The sequence below is a fragment of the Bombus flavifrons genome, chromosome 12, assembly GCF_040668555.2.
Source record: "Bombus flavifrons isolate JBK064 chromosome 12, iyBomFlav1_principal, whole genome shotgun sequence".
Classification (NCBI taxonomy): domain Eukaryota; kingdom Metazoa; phylum Arthropoda; class Insecta; order Hymenoptera; family Apidae; genus Bombus; species Bombus flavifrons.
In genome coordinates this window covers 12,868,204-12,892,932 of record NC_138453.1, presented here as the reverse complement: position 1 = coordinate 12,892,932, position 24,729 = coordinate 12,868,204, and the positions used below count along the sequence as shown (strand labels likewise).

The 24,729-nt window shown below is 34.2% G+C and overlaps 1 protein-coding gene across 2 annotated transcripts in view; it reads right to left on the bottom strand.

Annotated features, from left to right (window-relative positions):
- Positions 1 to 24,729, bottom strand: part of LOC138185835 (F-box only protein 43) — a 47,718-nt gene that overhangs the window by 2,530 nt on the left and 20,459 nt on the right. The window contains exon 2 of one of the 2 annotated variants that reach the window (XM_069125125.1): positions 1,798 to 1,862. The exons of the other annotated variant lie outside the window; for it this stretch is intronic. Within the exon in view, the coding sequence (XP_068981226.1) occupies positions 1,800 to 1,862 (63 nt within the window). The 3' untranslated portion in view covers positions 1,798 to 1,799. The remainder of the gene's footprint in view (positions 1 to 1,797; positions 1,863 to 24,729) is intronic. 2 annotated transcript variants of the gene reach the window in all.

The following is a 24,729-nucleotide window of genomic DNA, read 5'->3' as shown; positions in this document are numbered from 1 at the left end:
CATATTTTATTTGTAACTTACAAATAATTCGTACGATATCTTATTTATAGCTTATAAATTGAGCTTATAAATTTTCAAAAAACGTCGCTTTCAAAATTTTCTGACAATATTATATGTATAAAAATGCCAATGATACTAAAATTTAAATAAATCGTTTGAATTGCTTAATTAAGTACAGGTGTATTGTTACATATGTTATACAATAATCTAGATTCGTTGCTTCTAATTCAAATATTATTCATTTGATAGCGTTAACTAAATCATTGAAGGAATTATTAAGAAGTTATGAAGAAATGAAATTTAAAATATCGAATTATTTTCGAAATGAGAATAATAAATTACGATTATATCATTTTATATATGCACGTTACTATACTAGTGTCAGATCATTTTATTTATAATAATTATTACTCGTTAGATTTTATTCAGATTAGAGAGAACGATTATTTGACTTTTCCTCTTTGTGAAGTGAAGAAAAACTTTAGATCCAATTCTGAAGTCGCACAAAAGTCTACAAAGTACGTATCTTCTTTTTATCGAAAGTCTACATTTAACAAAAACGATCTTTTCGAATGTGTATCGTGAAGAAACTGCTGGTCGACCACACCATTGTAGAATATGGGAGAAACTAATTGGAGGATACGGTTTCTACGGAAAGGATCGTACGAGTTTAAAATTTGAAAGCGTGGTAATATTTTCTTCCATCACAGGCGGGCGGTAGAAACGTCTACTGGCTGTGGCAGTTGGGTTCGAAATGTAGAAAATGACGGTAGGGTTTCTCTACGCTCTATACACTCTACCACAAGCCCTTTCCTCACAATATAGCAGCCAGCTGGCGCAACAATGTGTAGTGTGTATCTACGAAAAGTGATGTCGTAACGCAACGGACCCTAAATATCCCCCAGCGTAGACCGTACGCACTTCCTGCAACCCAAACGAAGTATACTTCTCCGAGAGCAATAGCGTAGACTGTTGTAGAATGTAGGGAATGATTACAGTGGAACTTTGTATACTTAATAACACAAAATTGAGCGTACTCTTACATATGTATGCAGAACGTGACAATTACCAGGAATTTAGATGAAGATCAGTCCACCTTTTTTCATTTTCGAACTCTTGTGTCATTTCGTAATAAAAGTATTTTTATTATTATGAAACAGTGAAAGGAGGGAATAACCTCGTATAATCGTACATTCGAATTTCTGTTTCTCCTTTTAAAAATAGGCGATATATTTACAATGTGTTTTAATATTAATCTACGACTAACTAACATTGATATATATCTATAAGTTATAACTAATAACTGTATCGATATTTGTTAAGCGGATGTCGAGAGGATGGCAGAAATATATATATATATTTAATCATACGGACAGATAGTTTTCAAGTTGCTTCTTTGTAAAATGCGGAAAATCTGATATCATACTTTTTCTTACTTGCGGGCTTCAATTATAAAAATATATATTTCTGAGCAATGTATATATATATATATATATATATATATATAATTAATTTGTGTGCGTGTGCGTGTGAACGTGTGTGTGTGTGTGTAATATACAATACAGTGAGGGACAAAAATATTTATTCAAAGTTGAACTAAAAGGAGAAATATTTTCTATTACTATTAAATATATTCAAGTATATGTAACTGTATATTATACACAAACATTTATAGTATTGAAAACGTACAGAAACAAAAGTTAATTTGCGGGTGCAATGTAACGTCAAAAGAATGTGTTAAGGAAATTTCGAAAAAAGATTGGGAATGTATAAAACCAAACTTTGTTGAAAACTTACTACTATCCATGCCCAAAAGATTGCAGGCAGTTATTCGTCATAAAGGAAAGCCCATGAAATATTAACTGTAATACGAACAGTAATTAATTAATAGTACAGTATGAATATATACATATACATATATATATATATATATATTGTAATGAACGATTAATAAAATAAATTGAAATAAAATATTCATTATTTCACTGCCAGAAGATTAGTCATACACATGTACAATATGTAGTAACTCCGTTATAATGGAAAGATTCGACTATTTTTTTTTTTTTTTTTTTTTTTTTTTTTTAATAAAGGAAGCAATATAAAATAGTGGCTGACTTTATATGTAAGAGTATGCACATATAATTGTGCCGCTTAATTCTGTGAGTAACTGTACCTCGCAACACACCGTGCAAATTTGCAAAAAATTGTTCAAAAAAACACAAAGTACTTATAAAATTGAAGAATCTACAAAGCAATTAACATTCTGGATCACAATAATAAGATGATTAACGTGAAGGTTGCTAGGAATGTAGCATGAAACTTTTGTAGTAGGAAACAACATTACGAGTTCAGATAAAGTGAATAAATGTACGTATGTAATTACCAAAGTTCGAGCGGTGAGGAATGTTTAACGTTTGAATCGCTATACATATATCATAAAATATTCATATAAGATAAAACAATTTCACATGTTACACAGTGTGGTCAATAATGAGTTAGATATCAACGCGAAACTCGCTTTCCTATTTTTATGTATAGAATTATTTTATTGATATTAATTAATCCCTTAAAATCTATATCCGTTTTCATGACAATATTTCTTCATAAATACCATAAATACAAAAAGGATGTTAGTGTTTTTCTAAAAAAAGTAATTTCCGATACAATTTTATGAACGCTGATATAACAAAGTAATAAAAAACAAGTTTTATTTTGACACACTTTCTTAAAATTTGGCCAACTCTTAGGAAATTAATTCTTGAATTTCTATGCTTCAACCTTACTACTCTATTATTTTAGCAAATAAAGAGGATTTGTAATGTTTTAAGAAGATGTTTAACATATTTTATCACATTTTGCCCAAAGGGAAGATATCTTTCAACGTTAGAAATATATAAATAATTAAGCCGAAAATGGAAAAACGTGGCAGGCTTAACAACTGTCCCTACAGTCCTAATACATTCTGATACTTATCCGTTAGAATATTTGAAATATAACGTTGAAATGTTCTAATATATCGGTGTAAACTTCTCGGAGAGATAAATCTTGTCAGTGAGAACAGTTGTACATAACGACCGACCGAACCGAAAAATCTTCGTTCTACCGCGTAGATAGCCATGGAAAAAAGGGCATGTGGGAATAGACCCACACAATGTTACACAGTACCGCCCTGAAACTTCATGGAACGAAGATAAAAAATTCTTGACTACGCAGGCATCGCGCCGCGCCGCGCCACAATGTTGAAACGAAGATCAAGCATGTCATTGTATTCGATCACAACTGTTTGTGTTAGTTTTTCTTCGAAAATCATGATGTATCGAATATATTCTTGAGGTTAGGACTAGACTGCCCGTTCAACTTCTCCGCGATAAAGTAGCTAACAACGTACAGTAAGCTCAATAAGAGGTTTAACAGAATGTAGCGATACAACGTAGGAAACTAGAGAAAATTCTAGATGCAGCGGACGATAAATTCTACGCTTCCGGAATAAATATCATCACGAATGATTATGACGAACAAATTTTTCTCTATGCTATTTCTAGCGTTTACATTTTTTTCATTATAGAATAGATACGCGTTATTGAGTTGTATTAAATTTAAAGAAAATTAGTTTTCGTGCTTAATTTTTTTCTTGATTTCGATATTGTCAAGTAAAGCTCTGTGTGTGTGTGTGTGCGTGTGCGTGCGCGCGCGCGTACGCATAATAATAAAATAATTAACAAAATAAAATAAAAGACGCAACATGAATCTCATTTAAAAGTTAAAAAGTGTTATCTCTTTATGTTAAATAATAAAAAAATCTAAATATTCTGAATAGCTTAAAACCTCTCATGTAAGAGTTTATTATATAAATAAATACCATGAAAATTTTAAGAAAATTTTAGTGAAATTTTAAAAAAGTGTGAAATCATCACGTTTTACATCTACTAAATTTGTTACAGGTTTCTATCGTGTTCTAATATGTGAAACGTTCCAAATCTTTAATTCATTATTTCAAACGTATCTTACGCCAGATACGTTATATATAATTAATAAAGTTATTAAAATTTCTAGTTTCTTTTACGAAAATTATTCAAATTTTATATTTTGACGTTTTGTTAGTTTGGTCTTGGATATTTGTAAAGCAGAACAGATATATGAAAAATTGAATAGAACAGTCGGTAATTAAACAACTAATACGCTAATCTCTCAATGGTTTCCACTTGGTCGTTGACCGCGATAATTAATTAGTCATGAGATAATTTCAAGCGCTGCGTTAAACCGTTTAAAACCGGAACCTTTATATCTTGATAAATTCTACACATATTAAATGAAATTGGCGGCACTCTCACACTTAAAACAATAATGGTGTGACACATTTTTGAAAATTAGCTATGCTATATTATTACCACAATTAATTTGCAACCCATTTAATTGAAAATGTTAAAATAGTTTCGATAAGAAAAACAAGATAATATTTTGAAATTTGTATAACAATTTTGTATAAGAATATCAAATGTTTTACCAAGTTCTCCTCTCTAAATCAAAAAGCATTCATCGAATTAAATAAAACATTATTTTGCACTTGTAATAATCAAGAGAAATAATAACATGTACATATACAACACCCCATATACATAAATATACAGTACAGTGCAACATATGTATGTACGAGCTAAAGTGTTAAATTCATTTTCAATCGCTATCGTTTTACCATGGAATGTTATTTTTTTACGATAAAAATAATATTTCAAAAGTATCTAAATTATTAACTAGAGAACAATTAAATGTGTACACTGTAAAACAGCAAATTATTAACTGTCCTGCTTTCAATTTCAATAGTCATTTCAGCCCCTCTCCCCCCCCCCCTCCCCGCCCCTTTTTATTCTGTTATCGCTTCGCTATCAATTCCTAAAGAATTGCAGAATCGATTATTAATAGGAATGTCAAGATAAAATCTCAAAGATTGTAGAATTAATGTAGGAGAACGAGTGAAAAATGTAAGAATAGATATTAACGTTTCGGATAGGCAAACAAGTAGCAGTTTTGATAAACGAGGCCAATTCTTATGCTAATGGTTCTGTCACGAATGTGGTCGAAAAATCTTAAACAAATTAATAATACGCGACAAACGATGTAATTTTATTTTAAACATTTAATAATCAAGCAGCCACATATTTTTTTTAGCAAAATAAGACTTTGAAAAATATTAGTTTGCTTCTGATTTTATGAAATATTTATAATTTCGCCGGGAAATTTTGTTATATTTTTAACGTCTATGTTATATTACACAATTACACTGTATTGTTATTAATATTTATTGTATCTTTTATATTGCTATTTCTATATTAGATATGTATTTCGCGCGTGTGTAACTATAATTATACAAAATTTAATTTTTGAATGTAACACGTATTGTAAGATTTACAATATAGTTATTGCAGCACACAATCGTTTGAATGCACAGTGAAATGAGTAAAAATAACTATTTTCTCAGTGTGACGTTTTGCATCGATACCCACGATATCTAGATTTCAACTGGTTTTAGAAGAGATCTCGGTAATCATGAAAAAAATCTTTTTCGATGAATTTAGAAATCTACTACCTGCAGATTGGCATAACCGGAACTTTCAAAATTTCAGACCACTTATCTCAGTTTTTTCGCCTATCACGTTGAATTAAGGTGTATACACTGGTAATTCAATATCCCCGTTAAACGTGCTAGGAGCGTATCGAGTTTCGGGCTCTGATTCGGTCATCAAATTAGATCCCGGTTCGGTTAATCCTATCGATCAGCACGCAGGTTTCCTCGTTTACGGTTGTTCAGGATTCTGCCTTCTCTTTGTCACCTACCGTCCCTAAATTCGAACAAATCACGATCTTTATCTCACCCTTCGCGCTACCGTTCCGAATTTCGCACCAACAGAAACAATTTTCGTTCGTTTGTTTAAGATTCAAAGTTAATATATGAATATTCGAATATTCGAAAACTTTCTATAAAAACTATAGCGTGCGTAGTGATTTTATTTGATGTGCAATCTTTCTCTGCAGTAAAAAATTAATATTAGATAATTTTAAAATGATACAAATATTTTTTTATATTTAACATTTTTTTATATTTAAAAAGACAGAACCTCGACATTTGTTTTTTTCATTAAATATTACAGCGAATGTTGTACTTTGAGTATTTTATATATTCTTCTGTATTATATCTCATGAATTCTGTGAATTTTAATATCTTTAAATATCCCATAAATGTCTATTAACGTTAATATCAAAAGTAATTATAAAATATACAGGGTGTTTGGTAACTGGTGGTACAAGCGGAAAGGGAGTGATTCTCTTTTATTGTTTTATTTTTTTTTTAATTTTTCCATCGAGACAACGATCCGTTATAACGAGACGCGATAAAGTGCACGCGTACCGAGCGAAAATTCAAAGTCGATTTTCTCGAAAACAAAGCCTCAAACGAAAAATTTTTATTCTATATTTTCGACTTCTTTTTTCGCGTAGAATCACCCCCTTTCCGCTTGTACGACCAGTTACCAACCACCCTATATACCAAATTTGACAGAATTTTAACAGAAAGAGTTACCTTTACTTTTGCATTATATTTAAATCTCTTTACAACCGACAATATTGCAAGCAGAAACTTGGCCTTTATCTTATATAGCTTGTTAGTCAACTATCGTTTCACATTTAATCGGTTAATTTAATGCAGTAAAATTCCAGATAAAGTTTTCAAATCGATAACGTATATCAACATAACTTCTTAATTGATCGACATGTATAGGAAATTTCGTCAAATTCTGATGAATCGTGTTTCAGAGAACATGAACACTGTTCGCGTTGTAATTAAATTGTTTAATTAATATTGGGGTAATCGAATTAATATTCGAATATTGAACGAAGCGTTCGAAAATTTATTCAAAAGGTAAATTAAAGTATTAAATCAGCCTTGTCTTAGTCATCGGGGAAAGGAAATGCAGAAGAGAAGGTATTAAATCTGCAATGCAAACACCTTCGATAACTTAAGACTTGACTTAACTTAAGATATAGCTGCCTTCGGATATAGGTACCGCCTACCAGATGTTTCCTGGGCCTTCAAAAGAATACTTTTTCCCAGTGAAAAAAAATACTGAGACCCTCGATCGTTGTGTGATTACATTTCTCAACAACTTGACAAATATTAAATGATTTCAAGAAAGATACTATATGTCGTGTGATTAGTTCCTTTATAGTTTGACGCGTAGAATATAAAGGACAAATTTATTTTTCCTACTGAAATCATATATTTTTCCCAATAAATTCATTAATCAATTTAGCTTGACATTCCTTGTAAAAGATTATTAAGCCACTTATACCAAAAGATCATTAGTTTAAAAGATATTCTAATTAAAGGTTGGATTAAAATGTGTTAGTATGTTTTCTCGAACGCTATACATATACGATGATATATTTTCTAGCAAATAATACTATAATATTTACCTACAAATAAGCTTTTGTAAAACAATACTTGTAAAAAAATTTCAACGTTGTACGCCATGACCGACATAATTTTCATCGGAATATTGAAATGTAACAACTAAGTTTATAAATTTTCAAACAGATTGCTGATATCTATTGGGTTGGTAACTAAGTGATTGCGAACCCAATAATACAGTAGTGGTATTTGATATCGATAGTGGTATCGAGAAATTATGCAAAAGTACTTAATAGATCTAATTATCTTCTTATTCTGCATTTCTTTGTTTAAATATGTATTTTGTTCATAATAACTTTGTACTTTAACTCTTTATACTGTTCGAAAGTTTCTAGTTGAATATGTAGGCGGTACATATGCATTCTACCGATCATCCGATGGCAGAAAGGCGGCTTGTTATGTTTCATTACCCCTGAAAATAATCGGCAATAGACATACAATACAGGTACCTTGACCTCGTCCTTCACGATATGTGCTTTACTGCCGCCTCGCCGCTCTCTCTCTCTCTCTCTCTCTCTCTCTCTCTCTCTCTCTCTCTCCCCTTTCTCTCTCTCTCTCTCTCCCTTTTATCGTCTATAATTAGTTAATCGATTCATCTAGATACCAAAGGCGTCAAGGTCGCTCAAAGGAACTCTCAGTGTCAATGAGTGATGACCGTTTAACGAGTCTTCAAATAGAACGTCAACGCGTGTATATATGTATACGCGTAACATTCCAAATAACGTTGAAGAATTTACAAACTTGCGGAGAATCACCAGGTCTTGCATCGCTATTATAATCTTGCTCGATTTTTAAAGAAGGCGACAACCTTGATCGCCATAAAAAATAGTATATATTATACCTATTAATACGTACAGTTTTTTAAAAATTGTCTACGTTTACTAAATTTTATTACAAATGTTTATTATATATACGATATTTATTACTATACGATATAAGGTAATGATTATTATTAATCACATATCTTATGTAAGCAAAGATTGCACTAGGCTTTAGATCTCGCTACTAAAATAAACGCTAATAGTAATAATAATAATTGTTGTTGTTGTTATTGTTAATAATAATTACAATTTTGACTAGTAGATACCGAAAGTAATCTGAAGTAGTGGTACAAAAAATTGAATGCATTCGAAAAACATTAAAAAAAGAATTGCGTCAGAAATGAGTTATGTATATTACGATATCCGATTTGCGATTTCTCCAAACGTCTGCATATTTTTACTATCCTTAGACTTAGAAGCATTCATAAACTTCTTATACTAAATTAAAGCAGATTCTTTAATTTAAAATTTCGTAAATCAACGTTGAAAAAGAAAATTAAAACCCCATCGGTTTAATGAAAAACAGATTAATAGGCGGATCACCTATCAATCCTAATGAATTATACATACATACGTTCTGATTCCCGCCGAAAGTGACGGACGAAATTTAAGAGATTGTCTCGAGGTCGCGTTGAGCGGGTCATTCGAAACAGGCTCGCGCTTAGTAACCAAACAAGCTGTATCATTCAGTCTGCGTAGTTCTCACACACAATTGTCTCCTACCTTTTCTCTATAGTGATCAATTAAGTATTTCCACGTATTCAGCATTTAACACCAGTCAAGTATTTCTAATACTTTTAAATTTCGTGAATTTTCCAATATTCTCAATATTCTCTTATATATACATATATGACAAGGGTAAAGATAAAGAACTAATTGCAAAATTAACTAAATAATTACCTTTTCCAGAATTAAAAGATACGCATTAAAAATTTAAAGCTTGATCATGATGATTCATTAAGATAGCATTCATTTTTTATGTTGCCTTAGCTTCCTTACGACTATCGTATGGAACGAAAACTTTAGAACATTTTTGAAAATTAACGCATTCTGCTAGAAATTTTGATAGAATTAGACAAGAGTCATTTATTACGAGTTTTCTTCAAACAGGTAATGAAATGTTAAATCCGACAAATTGGATATTTTAAATGTAGTAATCGAAGAGAAAGATTCGTAACTAATTGAACGAACAAGTGGCGTTTTTCAACGAGACAACAAAAGACCAAACAAAATCTCACTATCGTTTGTCTATTTTGTTCTTCGTTAAGCAAGAAATTACATATGTTACAGGTCTACGACATTATAGTCGAAGAAACAGCGCTGAACAAGATAAAACAGTTATCCAATATATCGCAGAAGATCAATAAGAGGTATACATTACATAATAAGATTATAATTTTATGAAAATAGACTGCCCTTTCTAATAGTTTTTACATTTCACTTTCTACACAACCCAATACGAATTGTCATTTTCACATATTTTACGTATTTATCGATATTTTTGTATTAGAATATAAATATCTGCATGAAATTAGAACTTTTTATTTTTATTAGAACTTTTAAACGATAGTTGAAACGTGATTGCTCGAAGAGAAATATGAAGCGGGTCATTGGAACAAATAAAGATTGACGCGCAGTCGGTAATGCGATCTACTTTGGTTCTTCGTCGAATGCACGATTTCTATCAGGCAAAAGAAGAATTTTTTCAGGCCAATCGAAGCCGTGTCCAACCAGAAGGACGGATATCTCGGGTTCCGGGACAAAAAGGTCCAAGGTACACCACTACCGTGAACAGGTATACACCCGTCGATGACTTTGTATGTGCAGGTAAAAATGTACGTGCGAGAGTTCAAAAGAGACCCAAATGTTCGCTCTTTGAGGATGAAGAATAAAAAGATTTTTAAGAACTGCCCGTGCCGCGCCGTGCCGCGCCGTGACGCGCCGTGACGCGCCGTGACGCGCCGTGACGCGTCGCGTCGCACCGGTTAAGACGCTTACGAAAATATGTGCATATTTTATATGGAAAAGCGCATTTTTTTACAGCATCTCGTATCCTTATTATCATTTACTCTATTGGATGAAAAAAGGCTAGTTGTATGAAATACTCGTGTTAAACAAACAGGAAATGAATTACGGTACTAAACAGATGTAAAAAACTTCACTTTCCTGCAAAGGCTCAAATAATTGGAGAGAAAATTTTGTGACATTTCTTACTCTTGTGAAACAAGCGTTTATCGTCTCAATTATCATTAGTGCAATATTATGATTTCAAGATATTCGTGTGTTATATATCAATCTTTTAACATGTTAATATGTATACACAATTTCAATTAGCAGTTTGCTTTGTAATGAATTTCTATCTACCTCGTAGCATTATACTTGTCTTGCCTATTAATTTTTTAAATTACATATACATAAATACATTTGCCGCATGTATGTGTGTACACAAACTATGTTTTCATGGGAAAAATGTTATGAACGTTGGAAATCGTAATGGTAAAATTTTCCACCTTTCAATCTTTAATTTTCATATTTGTTATGAAAATTAAACACTACAATGAAAATAATAGAGAGAAAAGGGAAAATTTGGTTGGACAATATGAAATGTCTAGGTAATAATGAAGCAAAATTCAAGCTCGGTTGTATGCATATGGTACGTGTTCGTAAGCACGATGAGAGACTAAAGTTGGAAGAATATCGCTGGGTGAAGGGTTCTTCAGAGAGATTCGCGCCAAAAGTTGGCGGCTTGTATTTCCAGACGCGAGTTTGCGTGCGAGTTAAGAGGGTTTTGCGCACGCAAACACGCAGGAACGGCGTGTATATGCATGGGCCCGGGATCGTTTGGTCGAAGTGGGCCAGATGCCCTCCGGCAACGCACGTCAGATGTATCATTATCTCGGCCTCACTGTTGCTATGCAATTAGAGTCCGTTAATCGGGATCCCCACCATGTGACGCCAACGCGCCTTTCGTGACGCCAGTCAGAGGGTGGGGAGAAAGAGAAGCCTCAAGGATGAACGGAGATAGGAGAACGGAAAAGGAAACACGTTTGAAGAAAGAGGACAGAGAAACGTCTACGGAGAAAGAAAAAGAGACCAAGGCAGACGTAGAAAGGGATAGCAACCGCGATGAGACCAGAGACGAAGACGGCAACAACAACAATAACAACGCAGCACGTGGACGTGAGAGCGCGAAAGTTCTGCCTTCGACTTTGCTCTTTCCTCCTCTTTCCTCCTCTTTCCTCCTCTCCTTTTTCCTCGAAGCTCGCGCAGTTTTCTTTTTTCGGGGGCGTTCCTTATTTTGTCCCCATGGACTCTGTGCCCTCTGGATGATTGTAACGAAGAAGAAATTTTTCGCACACAGAAACAATTGTTCCGCGGGCGATTTCAACCTTAATGGCCATTTCTTTCTGTTACTCTGTTTTCGTTTCCAAACCAATTTCCTAGAGGTCCGCCGCAAAATGATTTATACACACATGTGTATATATATGATGGCTTATATGTATATGATGACTTTTCGTAATAGGATCAATTAGTCAAATGTCTCATATCGCTTTCATTTACAAACTCAATTTTCCATACAAGTTACGTTTATAATTTTGATTAAAGTAAGTAACCGTACAAAGTAAAAGATTTGTCTCCTTCCAAACAAAAGCATTTGTCATTAAACTTTGTCACGTTCCTTTTTTGCACGTGTGCTGTGCCTCTTCCTACCTTCGCTATACAAAGAGGCTAAGGCAGACTGCCAATGAGACATTTCTTTACCATTCATTAAGATCTGCTTGGCCTTGAAGAGATTTCAAGGAAGACGCGTGCGCAAACGCGCGGGAAAACCATGAAACGATACCGGCTCCTTCATTCAGGCTACGAGACCTCAAACATTTCTATCTCTTCTCAAGTAAATTTTGCTGTTCAGGATAAATCACGTATAAACATTTATATCATTATAAGAAAAAAAAAAATTTCGCGTGCGTGTAAAATGTCTTACTTCAATATGTAATACGTAATACCATTGGTTAGTTATATAAAAAGGAAATTTCCTATTTCAGACGTTTTCAATTTTAATATCTAGTATAGTTTTGAAAACATCTAAAAATGTGTACTCGTGACAGATTATAGTATTTGAAAAATTTCTAATAAAAGGCTAGTATACGTACGTGTGTATATCGTATGTAGAAGCCGTTTAGCTACTAATTACAATTTTTTTGTATTTAATTGGAATTATAGCTTTAAAAAGTATATAAGAGGATGCGAAAACTGTTTTATCTCCGGAAACATCAATTTGAAAGTTTTCACATCGATAGAAGCAAAAAATATGATCTTTGTGAGGCGTCTTCTAAGATAGTTTCGAATATAGAAATTCAAAGTAATTAATTTGCTGATTACTCGATTAGATGTGGCTTTCGAAATTATCGATAAAATGACGCGTATTTATATGTGCATCGTCATCATTTTCCTAGAATTCCAACTAATCCTGCTAGAATCAAAGCTCGCGCGTATCTTTTCTTTTTAATAACACATCATGGCAGTCAGTTACACAGACACACATATATATATATATATATATTGTGTATATATATATTGTGTGTATATATATATATATATGTGCGCGCGCACACAATGTTACATTACATATATGTCACATATACGTTTGACATATATATGATATGTGTAATATATTAAAGAGAACTACGAGCCAAGTCGATATGTTATTTATTTAATGACGACGATATATTATTTAAATTATCACTTTTCAAATATTTTACTTACATAATGTTCACTGAATCGCATTAAAAACCCGAAATTACAATACAGAAGCAAGTATAAACGGGATTATTGTAAACGTTTAGTATCTCAGAAGAGAAACGTGCTGAAAATAATTATCGAATAAGGAATGGAAAGGTCGAGCGAAGCGAGCTAGCCAACAGAGAGTGGAGAATGCGCCGAATGTACGCAGTTAGCAATCGATCGAGCGATCGGCAAGATTCAGGATGCAGGATGATATGTTGTTGGATGACGTGACCTGCTCAAGGCCACCATCCGTCCTGCGCAAAACAGAGACCGTTCGTGGTAGAAAGGTGTCTCTGACAGTGTCAAAATCATTGCTAGCCAGGGCCACGCGTCTATTACACATACATTATTCAACGCAATCACGAAAAAGTCTCGTTGCGAATTCAGCACGATGCACCGTAACCGCGTAGCAACAGGGGCCCGGCAACAGGACCTGTCTCAGTCTCTCTCTTTCACTCGCCGTCCGCATCGTTCTAACTTTTGGTAATATCAATCTTGTCCTCTCCTTTTATTTCTCACTGTCTCTCTTATTCCTGAGCGAGCACGTTCGTCGCTTTCTCGTTGCTCGTTAACAACGCGGCCGCGGCAGGGAGAACTCGGTGCCACCGACGCGACGCGACGCCAGCGACGCGGTTCTTTTCTGTACCTCCTTTTCGGCAACCCAGAGAGACCGCCGAACAACCAAAGGGCAGTGCGCTGCCTAACGGAATGTTTTGCTATGGTCAACGAACTCTCGATAAAGAAGAATGCAGCTCTGCGATTCGGAGCAATTTCCAATAATGTGTTCCATGGGTAAATACGTAAGCGAGGCATCGTCGTCGAAGCAGCAGCGAATATTCGTGAACGGATCACGTGTGAAAAGCGTTATTGAAAAATTTTGTTGCGTTATTGAAAGTACGCTGGACGCATCGACAATCGACAGCAATAATTTTACGTAAATTGCGGATTTTTATGCATTTACTATAATTATGCATTCTATGGCAACAAAATGTACAAAAGATAAAAGATCTAAAAAATATCTATTGCTTGTAATATTTAATTTAAAATTGTTACGATATTTAATGAAATGGATCCAGATCCTACTCTATGATGTAAATCATTGTTGAAAATAATGTAGCATTAACGCTAACAGTGAATTAATTTTCATCGTGAAATGACGTGTATTGGGTTGGGAACTAAGTGACTAACTAATGACAAAATGCGCAATCACTTAGTTGTCAATCCAATAGATGTGATTTCGCAATGAAAACATCTATTCTGACGCGAATCGTGGATACGCGATATTAATTCTTTTGATTCACCTACATACTATTTTCTTAAAACCAGCGAGTAAAATCCAAGCGTAAGCAATTCAATGCACAAGGTGTAAATGAAATATAAACATATATATATATAAATAAATATATACAGTAATGTAACAGTAATGTAAATGAAGTATAAATTACAGTATACGTGAAAATTGGTTTTTACGACACGCTCAAAATCCAAGCTGTGCTGAATGCAGGATTGCATTTAGCTTGGATAAATATTGTTGCAATTAAACGTATTACGTTTCATAACGTTGTCCACGATAAGAATGTTACGTCCGCTACGATACATGACTGATAGTAGCATTTAGTGTTTAGTATTAGAACTATAATCAAATATCTATTTGGCTTTTAGCAGGATTTTTCATTTTTTCCACGAAAAGATAGAACATCCTGGAACTATCGGCAGAATCGTTTTTTCGTTATCCGTTAGCTCTGCAAGCACGATGTCTAATATTGTCTGTGAATTCTTCTCGATTTGTAACAGCGTGATAGCGTGTCTTCTCTATAATAATATTATTATACATAAACAATTTTATATATATTATCATTTAATAATCACATAAATAAATGTAAATATATGTAAAATTTTGCTGCCTTAAATGTAGGTTTTATCAAATCTTATCATATAATTCTATTTTACAGTAAAGACGAAGATTAAGGAATTTTACACCTTACTGTAAAATTCATTATAGGTATATGTGTGTAGAACGAGATGTACCTGGGATGTTAGATACTACGTATAAACGGAGATTATAGGCGTACATTCATCCGTACCGTTCCGTGTCTAATATAAACCAAAAAACTTTCTTCTATTCAAACAAATTTCGTTAATTATCAGTTTGTTCCTCTAGTATATGGTAGAAATGATTGGACTCTGTTATAAATTTTGCTTTTAACGCGGCTACGTCGCATAATCATCATCGAAAGTGTTTATTTTGAAAGGGAACGAGTGGAATGGAAATGTCGCATTGAGCAAAAGGCATAAGTACGGGCCGGAATCTTGTTGAACATAAAAGAGAGTGGCGAAACCCCGACACGAAAACAGCCTATCGGTAATGATCTTTTCGCGCATTCCGCGGAATATTTAACAAATATTAGCACATTTCGTCCGAAAAAATCACCTTTTATATATGTGCATATAAATCTTTTATATATGTGTGTGTATAAATCTTGCTCGACTTAAGATTTAGATCGAAATTGAAATTTCAATTTAGAGTTGCATCTTTAAAAAATTGAAATAATCATAGAAATAGAAATACGTAGTTGATGTTAACATAAAGCCAAGGTACTGGTACGTGGCAAAAGGTTGTCGAATAAGGTTGAAAATATTACTGTCAAACTGGATTCATCGATACTATTGGCCGTAATAGAGTCTCTTTCTTAGAGAAAAATTCGCGTAGAATTAAACTTACGAATATGTACATATATAGCTTTGAACGTTTTCACGAGTTTATAATTGGACACGTATGTGGATAAGAATATAAATACAAACATTAGAAACTCGAATCGTGTTGTATATTTGAGGTGTTACATTTTTTTCTTAGAAACGTTTGCAAACATAACGTTTATATTTCACACGTCTAACGTTGGCACGTCCGTTAGAAATCTCTCTCTCTTCCGGTCACTTAATATTCGATGGCAATTAGCAAAATTTAAAGCTACAATCCTGCCTCCTCAACTTTAACGTTCGTATTAGCAATGTTCCCCCGGCAAACATCAGATTGCAAGTAAGTTAAGTAAATTAAAATTTGTCTATTTAATTAAACGAAACTGTATATTTAATAAATTTAACAAATTGAACAAATTGAATAAATTGAATAAATTGAATAAATAGCGGTTAAATTTTTCAGTCAAATTTCAATAAGTTTGAATAACTTGTTAAAAGAATTAATTATCTTCCCTATTGAAGATCAAGTGTTTAAACATTGGCTATAATAAATTAAATATCGTTGAGATTTGATTTAAGTGATTTTTATATAGAACGAGTAATACTTTCTTATTTCGATTTTAATGGGCAATTTTCAATATTTTCTGATTTGCGTTAATGATTGATTATTATCTAACTTTTGTCCGCAATATGTATATTTCTGTCAGATTTTCAAAAATGTATGAAAAATCACGGTGATCATTCCCACGAGTAATTATATGTTCTTACATTTGAAAATATTTATAGCTTTGCTCTTGTTTAATTAACGTTATTATTTAATTATCATACTGAAAAATATCTACACCGTTCGCATATAATTAAAGTACGTAATAAACATAAAAATGAAATGCATTGAACAGCGGACGTGTTTGGGAACAAAGCAATAAAAATTTCGTGGCGATTGTTCGCAAAACAATTGACTAGTTCTCGGTACGCGACGGGTCTCTCTCGCCTTTCGTCTGTCCGAACGAAGAAATACGAATAGAATATGGCATTAATACGAGAATACGTGCTCTTCGGTATGAAACAACCGGTAAATCCATACCTAACATAGGCAACGTTTTACGACGGTAAATTGCTAATCCATAAACCTCGAACGGCACTTACAGAAAGCCTGACAAGGACAAGTAAAAGGGCCACGTAGAAGAAGAATTTACAACGTCCGTGCCGCATCCTACCTTACTGCCGCAATAAGCTTTATCTAAATTAACGTGACACTGCAGGGTTTGGATAAAAAGAAATATGTAACTAACAAGTTCCTTCGAAGCGTTCCTTCCAATTATTCCAGTGTATTTTATCCTCAACTCTCCAAGAGTTTATTGCCATTAATTTATCGTTTATCGCGTACGCTGTAACCAATTGTTCTAAATCTTGAATCATGAAAAATTCAATCTTACGTTTAAGCTTAAATGTCTTTTAATTTACTAGATACAATTCATTTACTGAAAAAAAAAAAAAAAAAAAAAAAAAAAAAAATATATATATATATATAAAGAAAATGCAGTGGGAGAAGTGACATTATTAATACCTATTTATTTAGGTACCATCGTACCTTCTACCATCTACCTTCTTAAGTACTTTACGGCCGGCTCTTATGTTGCAAGTACGTGAAAACTTAACACCACCTTCATTAAGGAATGTCAAAAATACAAAAGTGGAGAGAGTTCTCTAAATCTTCTCTAAATCTTTGGAAATTTCACAGTTCTATATATTTAATCGAAGCTGACAAAATGCGCTATGCTAAATGCTACCGTAGTAGTAGCCTTGCAACTGACATTGTGCAGTAACCTTTAGATTTCCATAAAAAGTAGATATTGTATTTAACGACACACTTTTGCTAGTAAAATCAGTTTAATAATATACGTACTTGCTTTAGTTTAATTTCCTGAATATACTGTACTATATGTACGTATCTTGATTTCACTGATTTCGTGTAGCAAACTATTACGGATATAGATAGGATATCCCGGTTTACCCGGATTTAACGACTCGTACCTGTGCTACCTTGTGTTCTGCACTGTTGTGCACAAGTTTCGTCCTTTGTTCCACGAGTAAATCTCCAAAGACCAGACCTTGACGCAAGCTACGGCCTTTCGAACCTGACACCAAAGGAACACCCACCTTAACTTTATCTCTACCTCATTATCGGATCGTCGTTAGCCGTGAACTCTGCCCTCGTACCTGTTAGCAGATCGGGCCACCTTCGCTTTCATTACCTACAACGAAGTGAAAGATCCGGTCTGTTTTCTAAGATAACGCTAATCGTGCTATTTTCTATAAGCATAAAATAGTTTTCAGTCTCTTCGTTATTCGAAATGTTTGCCTTAGTGCGTTTTGCGTGAAATTTGTAACAATGCGCTACAGAAGCGATTTTATACTTTTATCTTGACACCTATCATTTTGATCTATGACATACAAATTATCTTGACATGCATATATTACGATATTATATTGTATTATATTATATTATATTATATTATATTATATTACATTATATTATATCAACACTTTAATCTCTGCACCGCATCATCTCCGAAAAACCATATCCAATAAATGAATTGTTCAAATCCGGTTTTTTATTCAATATGAATTTATAATGTTAATCGAATCGTGCCAAAGTGTGCACTTTATTTATATGAATTTCAATCGGTAACAGTTCCATTCTATACACGTGTACCGCATGCATCTTGCTTAAACGAGTTAATAAATCTTGTTGTGCATACAGCGTGCATTATCTTGTTAGTCTAGCGTAATCAATCGGATGAGAATGGAGGGGAGAGATACGTTGACCGAGTTACCTACGTGCACCAAGGCCTAGACGTTACATTGAGAAAACAGGCAATGAATGAACGAACCAACAAACCGGATGTCGATGGTGGTGCGCGCAGGTAAAAGTTGCCGAGCACTGAACGCGATTAAACTCAGCCGGTTTTATCTACCACTAGCACCAGCTCTAAGTAGATATACGGTACAGGTATCGGTATCGGTACTGTATCTACCCGATACCTCTCAATTGCAACTATTAACTAGAGTTGTTGTTTTCTTTAATGAAGTTGCAAAGGTACCTGCGAAGGTAATTCCGCGCTACCATCTGGTACACGAGGACGGCACCGGTTTCAAACATTTTGTTTACGATCGTTTTACCTATTTTTCCGTCACCATAGAATCATATAAATATATATGTACAGGGTGGTACGTAATTCAGGGCACGAAAGGGATCAGATAGATTCTATGGCTTGAAATAAGACCAAAATCAAGAATAAGAAAATCCAGGCGGGGAGCTTTGTCTTCGAGAAAATCAAGCTTGACAATCTCCGAAATTCCCAGTTAGACAAGAATAGGTAATTAATTGATAGGAGGTTGTTGCACGTGTGAAAATAAGTGAAAGATGTAGAATAAAATTTACGCGTATATTACACGTGTAGGGTTAACTTTTTGCTAACATATTCAAATTCTCCTTCATACTTTCTCCGAGGCAAGACGTCTTGAACGACAAAATTGTATTTTTTCATCTTTGTACTTGATCGATTTGAATACGAAATAGAAAAAGTCTTCAGAATGAATTACACCGTTAAAGAGTGACACGACGAAGAAATCTATGATGAATATTCTGCAAATTTTATCTTCATCCAGAACGACGATTTTTACTGAAACTAGATCAATGGTTACTGAGAATTTTACGCAAGGCTCCGGTTCGCTTCAATCTTTTCAAGGAAGCTATATTAGAAATCGTATACCTACGTGTGCGAAAGATAAAATATAACTACATGAAGCTTATAAAAGAAGGAAACAATAGATTACTTGTACAAAATATACTGCACGAAGCATTCTGTACATCGCGACACGACTCAATTGCAACGTCCATTTGAGAATTTCTAACACGCATCGAGCTAAGCCTCGACCTTGAACGTCTTCATGCCGCGCAAGGACGTTCATTGATCGATAAAACCAGACGAGTCTCTGTATCTCGTTTTATTACCGGCCTCCTGTTTACATACGTACGATTGCTTTTACGGTTAGTACACCGCTAGCAGTTTTAACACAATTTCGATCGTATAATTTCCCTTAATAATTTCGCTTTTCCCTTTTACAGCACTACATATGTACAGGGTTGTCCAGAGATTATATGCCACTAGCGTGATTACCATAGCGTGATTTTAAGCTCCCGGTTTGGTTTGCTGGAAATCGATACGGGAAACACGGTTGCCACAAAATTGCCGCACAATTGCCGCACAATTGCCGCACAATTGCCGCACAATTGACCTTGATCTTGACAATCAATATTCTATCACATTCTGCTCATCGCGAGGACGCGACCGCAATCTCTTGGAAAACGGTGTTAAAGTTCCACTACTGGTTCTTGTGTTGACGTTATTTACAGTATATTCATATTCCGTGGCCAAAAAGAAGAGATTACTTGTTAATCTAAGAGGGAGATTACTTCCTAGTACAGGAAATAACCGATTCTACATAGAACGAAGCCAACTAACTTTGCAATTTCAAGATATTACCAAATTATTTTCTATTACTTTCTATTAATTTACGAAGAAATCCTGCTAGCAGTCGGTTAAATGACATCGAAGCGGCTACGATATGGTATTATTATAGATTCTGATATTATAGATATTGAATAGAATCACATTTATTTATGCGATCATCTATGCAACTCGTTATTCCGCATAATAGGAAACTATTAAAAAGAGAGCAACAGTAGTGTCTTTTGTTGTATCTTTGATGAAGCCGGATTCTAATTACATTCACTTAGATGTATTTTAATCTGTCTCGTATCTCATTAGTAGGCAGCCGGGTACTCTTGTAAGGACAAGAGGAAACAATTCGTGAAACACAAGCATGAACTCGTACACGACTATTATAATCGAAATGGTGTCCCGTCGCTTTATAATTATCCAGTAGCGAAGCGCGCCGTAATACTTTTATAGGGTCTTGATTCGTGAAGCGAATAACTTTAAGCGAATAACTACTTTAAACGGGCAGTTCAATATATCGCAGTTCATTCACGTTCGTTAATCGCATCAAACATACGTAAGATATTACGGTTAATTTTGCACTACAAATGTATAAATGGTAAATCAACAAAGGAACAAGAGAAAGACGAAACTATGTACATATTACGCGACCAGAATTTAAGATCAAATTGGATGTTCCTTCTTACAGGCGGCAAAACGTCTACAGATTCTTTCAAAGAGCAAATAGAAAAGCGTTTGCTAAGTTTCGAATAATCAAATTTGACAAGAGAGACGAGCACTTTAACAAGATATTAATTACATTACTATCGATAAAACTGGGATTGTTTACAAAGAGAATGTCAAGAAGCCATTTTATAAAATATGATTATAAAATTGTAACATTAGTGTATAGAACGAAGTGGAATTAAATCAAATTAAGAGGGTGAACAAGAACTCACAATTCTAAATTGCTTTTCATTTCGATAGACAAATTTAAAATTTCGTGACAATGAACTCGCGCAATACTGTTCTAGGATTAACGTATTTATATTTTGATTCGTGTTATTTTTCATACTTGAACATGTAAGCATATTCACGTTCAGAATTTGTTCAACAGAATTTTTAAGTTGTGAATAATAATGGCAAACTTTAACGTAATCTCTCCTAATAAAATTACATCATTTAATTCTTATTCTTATTCTGTCTTATTGTTAGCCCAATAATATGTAATTAACGAATGACGTAATGCATGAACACATTATACGTTTTAATTATTTGTCTGAAAATTGGCCGACAGTATATTCAAATGTGAAATCTGATTCATCGATGTAATGGTTCGCAAATATTTTTGCTTGAATCAATCACGGTATAAAGCTCCTTTACCCAACCTGTATGATACATAGAAACTACATCTACACGCACACACGCGCGCGCGCGCACACACACACACACAACTACAAATGTAGATAGTTTGAGGAACTCAAGGACAAATTACTTCCCCAAAATGTTTCATAAATGAATTTGATTTTAAAAATTTAATAAATTTGATCAAAAAATTATGCCATAACTTATTTTAACTCTTGCAGATTTATTAATTACTTAAAATCAATTTTATCGTGCCGTAATAATGAAATAATAATACAAAATTTCATCGCTACTCATCAACGCTACTGATCTTTACTTGTGACTTTGTAATTAAATTAAATCAAATCAAAAGAAAGCAAGTATCCATGTACTTTTGATCGGTGGTATACATGTATCTGTATATTGAAAGCTACACAAATTAAACGAAAGGCATGAATAATATAATATAAAGTCATAAAAAATGTAAACGCGGTTCTCTTTGCCGCTTCTCGGCGTTTTAAGTTCCTAACGGAAACAGATTTAAATAGGTATAGCACGAGATCGTGCCATTGAATTAATCAAAAACTGTAACGGAAAACGAGGCAACAACACCGTTGCAACGGTGCATCCACTACACATCGGTTTACCGAAGCGGAGAAGTCAAGGACGTTCAAAGCACATTCTATCCTACACACGGAGTTGTTTGCCGCGTGTTGTCTAGGTCGTGCAAGACCGAAGGCGTAGAGGAGGAGTTTGGAATCCGAGAGACGCGAATAGCTGACCGGAGCTCGTGAGAAATCGGTTTATAGACTCACGGATATCCGCTGGAACGTTAATCGCTCTTACGGAGAAGATATACTCTTTCCGATAAAACCGGTCGTATAATAGCATTACTTTCCGTCCAGCAAGCTTCGAATATTCAATTATTTAGGTATTTTCCTATTCCTAGATCATAAAAAGGCATTTTCTCACACATATTCAAGAAACATACGAAATTTGTTAAGTTCAAGGTATCGATCAAGGCACTCGTGTCACTTGAAAATGTTCAAGAAAATTTCCTGGTGTAAATGACACAAAAAAGTTGCGCTCAAGGATAACGACCGGAATCCAAGTGAAACGTGTTTTGTACGTATCGCTATAGATATATGTAATGTTAACGCGTAAAATCATTTTATAATATTGCGATGTAAATGATATTTTCGGTTAAAGGGCCAAAGTGTTTTTTAGCAGCGTATCAATTAAATAAACGTTAAAGGAAAAGCTAAAAAATATTTTTCGGTCGAATTTAAATTTCTTCGCGATGCAAGTTCGCATAATGAACTTTCACTTCTGGAATCGTGCCTTTTTATAGAACCTTTCGTCAGCATAGAAATACGCATGAGTACTAGGCGCTTAATTTTTCAAAACGAACGTCAACGTTTTACACGTCTTTTTTCTACATCCTGTTTACAAATTTTTATGTTATTTACTATAATTATACTGTTCGTACTGAAATATTTTATTCCCAATCTTTATAGATACATATGTCAACCTAAATATTTATTCTGCACTAATGTAAAATAATAAAATTGGCACGTATTTATATGTATTATTGTATTCTGGCATATTCGTAGATTTTTACTAATTGAATAACAAAACTTCAATTTTCATTTTGTTATAAATACATATACACATTAATTATATTCTGTTTGCGTTTCTTGGTGACGATTAACAACGATATCGTTTTTTTTTCTTTCTCTCTCTGTTTCTTTCTCTCTCTCTCTCTCTTGCTGCGACGATCCTTTCATCTCGGACCCGCGGAAAGCGACCTGTTGCCAAGGGAAGGCTTAAAAGTAAACAACATTACGTCATCAGGGGCCCTGGTGTCTAGCTTGGTCGGTGTGCGAACTCTCAAACTCAAAGCTTCTGTCTGTTTTTTTCTATCTCTACCTCTCTATTGCCAGGATCAAAAGCTTACTCTTTAGTGATATATATTTTGTATACACGAAGTCGCGCGCTCAGCTCAATATGTTACAGTTGAGGATAGTGCCTCTTTTGTAACATGAAAAATGTTGCACGCAATAAACCATACACTATATACATATGCATATTTCTGGGATCATCATAATCGCATACTCGATACTTTTCGTTTTATTCTTTTTGGCTCTGTATAATTTAACAAATAAACCTGTGAAAAGCTATTTCTTAAATTAACTATTAACTATTAACTATTAACTATTATTTGAAAAAATAAATAACACGTTTACAATAAATTTGAGAGATACATATTAAGAAACTTGGACGTATAAAGTATGCATAGCAAGTATATCCAAATTTTCGATAAGAAGCTTCGACAATAGTTATTAATTGTTAAATTATAATATGTGTATATATAAATATATAAAATACAATATACGAGATATATATATATATATATATAAAACACGTAAAGAGAGAAATTAAAAAAAAAATTGTCAGCGAGTTGATCGAAGAGCGTGCGATTTCAGTGCTCCCAATCATGTGTACCTATGTGTACTTATGCATATAAGAGACCACACATTTGCAACCGATAACTGAGTGATAGAAGGAAGAAAAAGAGAGAGAGAGAGAGAGAGAGAGAGAGGCATGGGGGAGAAGCTTGGGGAGAGAATGAGAGGTAGTAAAAAAGTGGCCGAGCAGCCAACGAACACGGCCAAGTACGCGGCTCCTTCCCCGGAGGGTCGCACTGGTTATTCGGCCTGCGAATAATAATCATAGCGGTCGCCCTCCTGGTCGTTTCGGTTTCCTTCTCTCTTTCCCTCGCGCGGATCACCCTGTCGTCCGCTGCATAGCAACAAGGACCGTTCTCTCTTTCGCTCTTGAGGCTTGCCAGAGGCCCGTCCATACACGAGGCTGGAGAGGACGGAAAGCATGCCAGCGAAACAGAGAGGTGATTGAGGGAGGAGGACGACCGAACTCCGAACCGAGGGAGCGAGAGGATACGAGCAAGCATCTGAAGAGGATAGAAATATAAACGGACGCAGAAAGAAAGACGCTGACAGAATCTCTTTTGGAGGAAAAGGATACGGGCAAGGAAAGAGAGGATAACAGAGAATAAAGAAACAGAAGAACAAGAGTGTTCTACGTATGTCTG